Genomic DNA, 11,496 nt, shown 5'->3' on the forward strand with positions numbered 1-11,496 from the left:
AAAAAAAAAAAAAAAAAAACACATAAATCCTTCTTAGGTGTTCACACGGTAAAGCTCTTCTCACGAGGAAAAAAAAAGACCAAGAGGTAAGAAAGAATTTTCCATACCCAGGGGACTCCTCAGAGTAATATGGACCCTGTTTTCTGGGAATAAATTCTTTCCAAAAATCTCTTAAAAAAAAAGAAGATAACATTGACAACGACAACGAAAAAAAAAGAAAAAAAAATCAACTTGGAACCAAGAACCGTTGAGCACGTAAAAACATTGAGAAAAAGAAAAAAAAAAAGCAAAATAATACAATAACCCCTACAGAACGTATTTCTTCTCCGATCTTCTTTTTTAAAATCAGTTCTTTATTATTTTTATTTTCGGGTAAATCACTCACTAAAAACAGACACAAGTGTACCGGAAATATATAAGTACATACAGAAATAATAGTATAGTAATAATAATAATAATAATAATAATAATAATAATAATAATAATAATAATAATAATAATAATAATAATAATAATAATAATAATAATAATAATAATAATAATAATAATAATAATAATAATAATAATAATAATAATAATAATAATAATAATAATAATAATAATAATCCACCCATTTAGGAGTTCATATAAGAAAAATTTCGTAACACTATGCGCCCCAAACCACATAAATATATATAAGAAAAAGCCTATTTGATTATTTTCTACTTAATTCCTCCCTCCAAGGCACTTTCATTGATTTATACTGGTTTATCTACCGGGCATTCTTTTTTTTTTTTTTTTAAGTGTATTATATCACTTTTTTTCTTTTTGTCTGGTTCCCCCACACACACCACCTTTTATTTTCATTCTTATTTTTTGCTTTTTTATTGTTTTTATTTATTTATTTACTCACGGACTTCCAAAAAGGAAGTTATCTGTTGCCGCAATTGGGGGCTTACCAATGGAGCACACCTCAAACCCAATCTTCTTTAGTTTCCTTGCATCCACAACAAGGCGACCATCAAAGAGGAGTGCCGGTTTCATCATAACTTCATGGTGTTTACTGTAGTCCATAGTGACAAACTCATCCCATTCCGTTAAAATAACCATCGCACTTGATTGATTAGATGCCTCCAGGGCAGTTTCCACCATTTCAACATTTTCCAGCATTTTTGAAATATCCATCTTGTTATGAGACAAAGACTCCCGCTTGAATCTATCATATACACAACTGTTTAATAAATGTTCCTTGTTGAAGAAGTTTTCAAGTTCCATCATTACATATTCTCGTGTTACCTTAGGATCGTAAATAGAAAGTTTGGCTCCTTCCTCTAGAAGTCGTGCACAAATGTAAATGGCAGCACTTTCACGAGTATCTCCTGTATCCTTCTTGAAGGCAAATCCCATAATAGATATCTTCTTTGCTCTCACAGTATCAAAACAGTTCTTGACAATTCTCTGGAAGAAACGCTCCTTCTGATAGTTATTCATTTTCACCACCTGTGCCCAATATTCTGCCGTCTCATTAAGGGAAAGTGTTTGGCACAAATAAACAAGGTTGAGGAGATCCTTTTGAAAGCATGAACCACCAAAACCAACAGATGGATTAAGAAAATATTGACCAATACGTTTATCAGCACTTATAGCTCGACGAACTTCCGTGATATCAGCACCACTAAGCTCACAAAGTGGAGTAATAGAGTTAATGGAAGAAATACGTTGAGCCAAGAAGGCATTCGCCACAAGTTTTGATAACTCACTGGACCAGAGATTGGTACGAATAATACGAGACCTGTCCACCCAGTTTTCATAAATAGACGAAACTGTATCAATGGCGGCATCACTCTCCCCACCAATGAGAACACGATCTGGATGGAGTAAATCATTAATAGCTGTTCCCTCTGCGAGAAACTCCGGATTGCTCACGACAGAGAAGGAAACATGTTCACTCCTCCTGTAGGCACTGAGAATACGGCGGATAGACACACTGCACCGCACAGGAACAGTGGACTTCTCCACCACAACGTAGTGACCATCGCCAACGGTTTCACCAATGAGACGCGCGCAGCTCTCAATGTACGTGAGATCCGCCGCATATCCCTCACCCATTCCCTTTTCCTTTGTTGGTGTGTTGACGGCCACGAAGATGACATCCGCCGCCTTGATGCAGTTGCGGTCGGTGGTGAAGAAGAGATTCCTCCCCCGCACCTCGTACACTATATCGGCCAGTCCGGGTTCGTAAATGGGGAGTTGGGACTTCTCCCCCGCGGCGGGGGCGGGGGAATTCCACGCGGCAATTCGGCTCTCAGAGACGTCCATCACGTGAACGGTGATGTGTGGACACTGTTTGGCAATCACAGCCATCGTTGGTCCTCCAACGTAGCCAGCCCCGATACAGACAATATTCAACGGTTTTTGGTTCGTCATGTTTCTTTTATTTTTCTTTTTGTTGTTGTTGTTGTTGTTGTTTACTCCCTTTTATTTTATTTTGGTTTTTTTTTTTTTTTTCTTCTTTTCGTTCTTTTTTTTTTTTTTTTCGTTTCTTTGTAAGTTGCTATTAAGCCTTTTATATATAGATATAAATATATATTACTTTTATGTTGTTTTTTCTTTTTTTGTGTGTGCGTACGTTGCTCCAGATATATAACCCAAAAGAAATACAAGCGAGAAGCAAAAAAACATAAAGGGGAACATATAATAACAACAATAGTAGTAACAATAATAATAAGAACAAGAGTAATAAGAATAATAATAATAATAATAATAATAATTAACAGAGATCATTGTCGAGCATCATTAAAATTTCCAGATTCATAAGAGTTACCAAGAAGAACAACAAAAAAAAAAAGAAAAGAAAAAGAAAAAAACAACAACAACAACAACAACAGCAAAGCAAAAGAAATAATAATAATAATAATTAAAAAAAAAAAGAAATGATACCGAAGACCACAGATGAAGAAATACCAAAGGTCATTCGTCTCGTGTTCCACTGCTTTTAGACGTTTACTTCCGCACTTGTATAATGATATCCTCCCACGCCTGTCGAGCTGCAGAAGCCGTCGGTCGCTCAGCAGGTTTCAGTGCAAGAAGCTGCAAAACAAAGTCGGTTACACCTACACCCATTCCATCAAGAATTTCTCTCTGTTGGGGTTGTAATACCTCACTATTGGCATCCTCGCCGGTCTGTAGATTGGCTGCGAGTGAGAGGAGACGACCGAGGTTCACACCACCAAAGAGCATTTCTCCCGTTAAAAGTTCATACAGCAAACATCCACAGGACCACATATCCGCTGAGAGTCCTCTACTAACACTATCACGATCCTCTTCACTTGAATCCACACATAATGAGGAATGAACACCACCTTCCATTGTATCACCTTTTCTCCATCTCTTGGCTACGGTGTTTGTTAACGCCAGCATCTCTGGTGCCTGCACGGCCTCTGTTCCCTTTGCAGGACCCCACACCACATCACCTCCATGCATAGATCCCATATCTTCAGCAACAACTTCACATACACCAAAGTCACACAGTCGAATGGCAGTGGGAATCATTATCTCCTTCCTCATCTCCTGCTTCTCTTTATCCGTATTAGAATCTGGAGTCAGAAGTATATCTTCGATTCGATAATTCTCAATAAGGATGTTATCTGCCTTGAGGTCATTATGACGTATATACTTGGAGTGCATGAACTCCACGGCCTCCAACACCTGTGCAAAAAGAGGTCCACACAAAGAGAGAATATTGTCATCCAATGTAATTCTTGTAGAGTCTAAATCTTTTTCTTTTATTCCCATATTACTAGAATTTAAATCATCAAGACTCTTCACAATAGGAAAGCCACTCTTTGTTAAACGCCAGGAACGGAGAGAACCTCCCTTGTATAGTGGCATAGCAATCACATAATGAGAATCCGTGCATCCGGAAAAAAGTATTTCACAAATGCGGGAATGTCCTTTAAGATGCCTTAGAGATGTTGCCTCTGTATGGCAACTCACCAGTGTACTAGAGTCATCTGTACTTCGTCGGGTTACGGGTAATAACTTCAAAGCGACTAAAGATGTATTTCTTGCCAATGTGCCATGTTTACACTCAGTGTGATTGCAGCAGGTGTGAGTGGCGGAGAATACCACACCATATCCACCTGCCCCGATCCGTTCTGTTATCTCTAGTCCATCTAAGAGCTGCAATTGTGGTAAGAGAAATGTACGCAGCACATCCACACCTATCCAGAGAGCATTGCTTGGTTGTATTTCCTTAGAAACAAGGGCATCAAAGAGTTGTCGTGAAGATTTATTGGAATAGTGATGTGTGAATTCCTGTATAGCTGAAAGAATACGTACAAGAGGGGGAGTCCAGCGAGCTGTATCACCTTGAGGTCGTTTTAATTTCCCATTCACCTTATGTTTAGTGGTAGTAGTGGTAGTAATGAGACTCGATTGGCTTATCAAACCACCCTCACGACCTGGAAGCAAACAACAAAGTGAAAGTAGTAACTCTGCTAATTGTGCAGGTTCTTTCAAGGTCGCCAGTGGATTGTGTTCTCTTGAAATTATTTCTTGACTAGGAATCTGTTTTACTAACTCTTGATGATGATGATGATGATGACTATTATTATGTTTCATAAGGTTTAATGGTGGTACTACTGGTATTGATTGCTTGTTAAGTACAGGGGAAGATTTCGTATCGCCATTCACACAAGTTGTCGCCTCTTTATCGGTGAAGTACTGCGGTGGTGCCAGAGTACTAAGAGCAAGTGGAGGAATAACAGGTTTTACAGGAGAACTTGTTATCTCTACATCCCCATTGAGCGTTTCTTCTTCTTCTTTTTCTTTTTCTCTTTCTTCAACTTCATCTTCTTGTACATTCTGCGGGAGACAACTACCACCACTACTACTACTGCCACTACTCCCCAACTCATCTACAAGGAAAGAAGTAATAGATGCAGATGTTGATGTTGGGTACATTCGTTGTGTTTCCATCGTTATTACCTTCTCTGTCATTCTATCACTTGCAGATACAATGGGAGAACCCATTGGTAACATGCGGCTTAATAAGTTTGGCAGCGATAGACTTATAGCCGTGCGATGGGCAGTCTTCTCTAGAACTGTGAGAGAACGAATGGCAGACAATAGTCCCCGTATATAGTGATGATTGGAGGAATAGGCTTGAAATACGGTTTGAAGAAAACGCAAATACAAAAGACGTGTATAGGTTACGGCATAATATCCAGAGGATAATCCAAAAGGAGATCTAAAGAGAAAACGTCCGGGTTTCTCAGAGAGTGAACGAGCCACAACTGTAATCATCTCTGCTGCTACACTCTGCAACTCCATAATGTATACATCACGAGGAATATCGGGTTGTATAGAGAATAATTGTATACAAAGTCCCTCATTACCTTCCAAGAAGAAGGCTGCAGGATGTCTACAGTAATTCATCACATGGTTAGAAAGATTGTTTACAACATCACTACGGCATGCGTACTCACTCATCAGAAGTGTGTGTTGTAAAATTCTTTGGCACTCTTGTGGATCATCCACTATTTCCTGTGGCCACCAATTGCATTGATGTGGACGCTGCTCCATCAAAGACATTTCCTTTTTCTTCAGTACTCTTCTCACTACGGAGATATAGTATGACTCGAGAAACTCACGCAGTTGCGTCCATGCACACACTATAGGGGTATTATTATTATTATTATTATTATTATTATTATTATTATTAGAGAGAGATTCAACATCTATTATTAACATTGAAATATTCTTCTGTAGGGTTGGTTCAGTATATGGACATGTTAGACGTAACAGCGAATCCCATACTTCAATAAAGCAATGAGTACACATATCCCTCTTTTTAACGTCATTCACATCCGAGATCATTGAAGTATCATTGTTTCTTAAAGAAACTGAGACTAAGGTCATCATTACTTGAATCATAGCATTAAAAGTCTCTCCAATAACATTCATGAGGGCTTTTATGAACTCATCGCTTTCCATTATGTGTTTCTCAATAATATGTGCAAGACCAGCAAAAAGCCACGCCATTGTCTCTGAAAATGCAATCGAATGTGAAACCAAAGCGGCACGCCAAAGAGAAATAAAATAACGAAATGCACTAACTTCATGGGAAAGTATTACTAACGAGAGAAGAGCATCTGCCATCTCAGCATCATGGCGAAGTAATGCAGTCAAAGCGGCGGCGGCGGTTTTTTCTCCTAAACTTCTCTTCAAAGGCATTTCTATACAGACTGTGGCACGAGAAAGTATCTTGTGTAAAATAAGAAGACTACAAGCAGCAGCCGAGCGTTTGGATTCACTACCAGAGAGTTCCAAGCGTTCTGCCATTATTATTATTATGATTATATCACACACTTCACAATGATGTTGTTTCTCAACTATTGTTTGGGAAACTCCATCACTTTCCCCGTCTTGTTGTACCATATTTCGAATCTCCATACGAAGTGGAAGTAGTGTGTGAAGATCCTGTGTGGTGAAGAGCGTCCCAAGTTTTGCCGCCACATATAATGCTTGATGAGATGGAAGAGATGATTCCACATCAGCAGCAGCAGCAGCAGCAGCAGCAAGAGAGATATTCTTCTTTCTTCTTATCATTGATAATGAGGATGTCAAGAGGGAGTCAGAGGACATGTCAAGATGCATTGTATTACTGTTCTTCCGCACGACGACTCGTCGTTCCTTTTCTGATCTAAAAAAAGAATGAATATTCTTTGCCCCATCCACATCCATAGATTGTCCAGGTGGGATTGCATACATGGACTCCCCTCCAAATACATCCCAATCTACACTAGAGTGAAGATCTGAATCCATACATGCAGAGACGGGTGGGGTCATTCGCCTATGGTCATCTTTATTGGGATACAACGAAGAGAGAAACGTCAATGGATCTATATTATTATTATTATTAGACACTGGTGTATCACAACGACTTACTTCTTGTGGTATTTTCTCAGCTGTATAGTATCGTGAAACCCAAATAACAGCTCGAGCTACTATGTTGGTTGTAGTTTTAGCAATCATTTCCCCTCGTGAGGGAACTATAAGGCAATGATAGAGAAGAGAACACCACCATGGATAACACTGCCAGAAGAAAAATGTCATTTCCCTATCCATACACCGCATCCTAGGCGGTGGACGTAGTAGATCCGATAGTACCTGTAGAACCACACCTACAGCGGGATTATTACTATCCTTATCATTGTAATAAACGGCAGAAACTGGTAAGGAGCACAGTTCTGCAATTGTGCGACTAATACAGACAGTAAGTTTCAATAACCACTTCCACATGGACTCATTACATTTATCCTCCGCCAGGCACTTCCCAGCAGCTGTACGAATGATACAAACATATGCATGCAAGAGTGAACGACATGTGTTTTCCACTATGGATGCATTAGACTTTTGCTGTTCTCGTTTTTTCAAAGCATCCAAGAGAGATTGGAGTGATCTTTCCGCCGCTGTGAGATCATCATTGGAGAAGTCTTCCCGCAAAAAGGGTGAGAGTATAGAATCTATCTCCGTTTCGTCCTCTACAGGTGTATTCATTCCCCCCATATATATATATATATTTCTTTTTCTTTCTTTCTTTTTTTTTTACTCCTTTTCTTTTGCTCTCTGACTTCTCTCTCTCTCTCTCTCACCCACACACCCTCTTTCCCGTCGTCACTGCAAATAAAAGAAGAGAGGAATAAGAATAAGAATAATAAAAATGAGTAACAAATTTAAATATAAACGATATATTGATATAAGAACTCACACATTGTATTAAAACCACTACGTACACCAGAGAGAAAGAGAAATAGGATGTGTGTTTGTGTGTATATATGAAAACAAGAAGAAAAAAAAAAAACACTCTTTCATTAATACACCAATAAGATTCAAACAAATATACTTTCAAACACAATATTGACAGTAAAACAAAAAAAGAAAAAAGAAAAGAAAAAATGACATAATTATAATATGGAGAGAAAGAGAATTCTCTTTCTCTCACTCATCGATAATAGACCGTACGAAGTTTAAGAATCGTGATCGGTAGTCTGGTGGAGGCACACAGCTTACTTCCTTCATATCCTGCAGAAGCATAGATTTACCGTAGTGTTCCCCAACCTTCTTCAGTCCATACGTTGTCAGACAATCCACAATACCGAAATAGTAAACACGTGATCCATCCGAAGAACCAACACCACCATAGAATCCATGAAATACACTATCCACGTAGTTTTTAGCCTCATCCATGGACATTTTTTTACGTTCATCACTGGGCACTTTAGTTAACTCTGACATGCGTCGCTCCTGTTGCTTTAAAAGTTCTGCCGACTCCTTTGAAGATGCCGTCTCACTATCAATAATGTAAATCCCCACAAGTAAACTGTAATCAAGTGTATTGGATTCTTCCAAGAACTGCGTGTCGGACTCTAGTTGAAACATGAGAGCATCTCGTGCATTTGCTGATAAATAAAGTCGTCTATTATCTGCCAAAAAATCCTTATCTTTCGCGGCTGCTCCATGTTTACGATGTTCAATTGAAGTACTGCGATGTAAAGTAGATCCTTTTAAATCATACACCACCTCAATAGGGAACTGTGCCGGGGCGAATATATTCTCCATCACCACAAACGCACTCTTCGAGCCGCGATACCACAATGCATACAAACCCGCATATCGTGGGAGGAGTGTGTGTGGATGCCGCTCCAAGTGTGTGATGTACGCGGGAAGAAAACGGCGAAGAGTGCGGGACTCCCCTGGCGATACACTCTTCAACACAAATCGATAATTATGACTACTGAGCATTAAGGCACCACTACGGCCACTACTGCGAAAGTCTCTTGGGGCACAGAAACGTCCTAATAAGAGTCGGGCCCGCAGTGCACTAATGCCAAGAGCATCTAGAAATTCACGCACATCCACACCAAATCTCTCACGAATGGTTTGGAAAGCACGAGGGGCGTAATCTGTAAAACTCACATGATCATTCTGCAACATGGGAATACGTTTAAGGAAGAAACCAGACGAGACAGAAGTCATTCCTTGTTGAGATATGAAACTATCATTCATACTAGATATCGTTGGGGTTCCATTAGTGACATCAAACGTATTTTTATCTGCAGAAACATTTCCATCCACTAATGTAGCACACACAGAGGCTTCCACACCTGCGAGAAGATGAGTGATCAATACCCACTGTGCAGCCCCAAATCCCAACAATGGTGGTGGAGTTCCACAGAGAAATGTATCGTTCGCGTGTTCATCACCTTTTTTCTTTATTTCTACTCGTTCCAATAGTAACTTATATGCCTGTAAGAATATCTCGAAGGACATGGTAGGGACACCAGACTCCTCATGACAATCTTTTTCTATCACACTCAATATATGATTTAGTAAGTCATCAATGGTTTCATTTTCTTTTAAAGGTTTAAAACGTAACCCGAGTAAAATATCTCGCGCAATTAATTTAAAATCTGAAACCCGAACACTGTCATTTCTGTTTTCCCCTTTAACAGAAAATACATCTCCTCCGTGTTTTATACCTCCAAAGGCTCGAAAAGCAAACATGGCACGCTCCAAAAGAGTCCCTTGCAAGAGAATCCTCATACGATCCATATATGAAGTTAAACTTACCCTGCTATAACGATTATCATCACTATTATTATCATCACTATTATTATCATGATGATCTTTCTCTTCCTGTTCCTCATGGAAAGTTACTGCCTGCACGAGACGTGCATCACTTGAGAGCACGGGACCTAACGCCGCCTCTAGTGTAGATCGGAGAACATATCCAACTCCATCTGTATCCATTGCACAGTATTGTTGGTACAGGACGATCATATCAAAGTATCGAAGCCCAAATGTGGGAACAAAACTTTTCTGTGGATGTTGTATTGTTTTTAATACCCCAAGAAGAAATAACTCTGTTAGTCGCTGCAATGCAGAACGAACAGAAGAATCGGTAGAAGGATCAGAAATCTCAAAGATCCAAACTTCACCTCGGGATCCTACAATCTTCAAAGAAGTATTAGTAGGAAATATCAACAAAGCAAGAGTATTAAGTGGTAACACCTCCACATTTCCACAATTCTCATCTTTTAAATCACGCCATAATAGTAAAGCAGTATTCTGTGGCTTCTTCACGATGTAAATCTCCTTTTCATTTACCATAACAATATCAACAGGTGTTCGTTTCGTTTCGTATTGATTGACTACTCCAACAGACGGACGCTGCACCAAAGTTGCCGTTAGTCGTACAGGAGCCCCACTCAAAGCATAAATCGCATCTCCTGCATGATACAATGGTATAGATATTGGTTCAACCTCACCGCGGTTTAGACGCCAAAGAAACATCGCAGCTCGAGCAAATCTCTCACCCTCTGAGCCCATCACTTTCAATGTTAACACCGCTCCATCGGCAAATATATCAAGTGAAATAACCTTCCGTCCCACGGATGATGTTTGGATTATCTCATCCTCAAGGAGAGGAGATTCACTCTCTTCTATAGGGATGTCAAACGACTTACCAGGGAGAAACAAACACTCTGTACAATGGATGCCCTTAATAATATGAAATGCCACCCAAAATAATACCTTTCCCCATGGACCATTCGTAATAACAATATGTGAACTGATCAGCACTGCATTTCCCTGCAGAGGAGGGGCTTTTGCATCATGATATAGCAACACCTCCACTGAACGACCACCTGCGGCCACATCATACGCAGACGCAGGGACCCCACAAGACTCCTTCCACTTCTTTAACATCTAAAAAAAAAAAAACAGTATAGTACCTACTTTCACTCTAATAAGGAAATCAAAATAAAAAAACAGTAAAAAAAAAAAAAAATACACTATTGCAACCCATTTCCACTACATTTTACGCAAAGCAACAATAGATAAAACAAATGACCCCTCAAAAGATGTGATCTTTGCGTATACCCAAAAACATATTAAATAAACAAAACATAAGATTTAAAAAATGACCAGAAACCACACAAAAACGAATGACTCCTATCGAAATCACAAACGAGAGAACGATGAATACAACAAAACAAACCTACTAAATATAACTACAACAAAAAAATCAAATGACGACTAACAGCATCAAATATAGAACACCACAAGATCACAATAAAACTGTCACCATGCACGGGTATTACTCGTGCGTCGGATTATTGGTCGTTTTTTACTCATCACATGAAATTGCAGGGGTGGGGAGGTGTTGCTCAGCTTTCAAGGACTCGAGATATACTCTCATTTTGGCCCCAGTGTGTGGGTAGCCATCNGGTATTACTCGTGCGTCGGATTATTGGTCGTTTTTTACTCATCACATGAAATTGCAGGGGTGGGGAGGTGTTGCTCAGCTTTCAAGGACTCGAGACATACTCTCATTTTGGCCCCAGTGTGTGGGTAACCATCGGACATATGCTTGTTCTCATACACATCATCGTATTACACAGTGGAAAGAGTGGCTTGCACGCATTGTTCTCCCTTCGCCATCCATCGTCA

At 39.6% G+C, this 11,496-nt stretch overlaps 3 protein-coding genes across 3 annotated transcripts; all 3 read right to left on the bottom strand.

Moving 5' to 3' along the window:
- Window positions 1-888: 888 nt before the first annotated feature.
- Window positions 889-2,406, bottom strand: TM35_000371940 (UDP-glucose/GDP-mannose dehydrogenase family; the record flags this gene model as incomplete). Its single annotated transcript, XM_029029494.1, has 1 exon — window positions 889-2,406. One exon carries the CDS (start codon window positions 2,404-2,406, stop codon window positions 889-891), a length of 1,518 nt encoding a protein of 505 aa, XP_028879287.1.
- Window positions 2,407-2,982: 576 nt separating this feature from the next.
- Window positions 2,983-7,542, bottom strand: TM35_000371950 (protein kinase; the record flags this gene model as incomplete). The annotated part of the gene is made up of 1 exon (XM_029029495.1): window positions 2,983-7,542. The coding sequence occupies one exon, from the start codon at window positions 7,540-7,542 to the stop codon at window positions 2,983-2,985; it is 4,560 nt and encodes a 1,519-aa protein (XP_028879288.1).
- A 441-nt stretch (window positions 7,543-7,983) lies between these two features.
- TM35_000371960 (phosphatidylinositol-4-phosphate 5-kinase type II beta) lies at window positions 7,984-10,752 on the bottom strand (the record flags this gene model as incomplete). The annotated part of the gene is made up of 1 exon (XM_029029496.1): window positions 7,984-10,752. One exon carries the CDS (start codon window positions 10,750-10,752, stop codon window positions 7,984-7,986), a length of 2,769 nt encoding a protein of 922 aa, XP_028879289.1.
- Between the last annotated feature and the right edge of the window lie 744 nt (window positions 10,753-11,496).

The sequence above is a fragment of the Trypanosoma theileri genome (assembly GCF_002087225.1).
Source record: "Trypanosoma theileri isolate Edinburgh chromosome Unknown TM35_Tth_37_V1, whole genome shotgun sequence".
Taxonomy (NCBI): domain Eukaryota; phylum Euglenozoa; class Kinetoplastea; order Trypanosomatida; family Trypanosomatidae; genus Trypanosoma; species Trypanosoma theileri.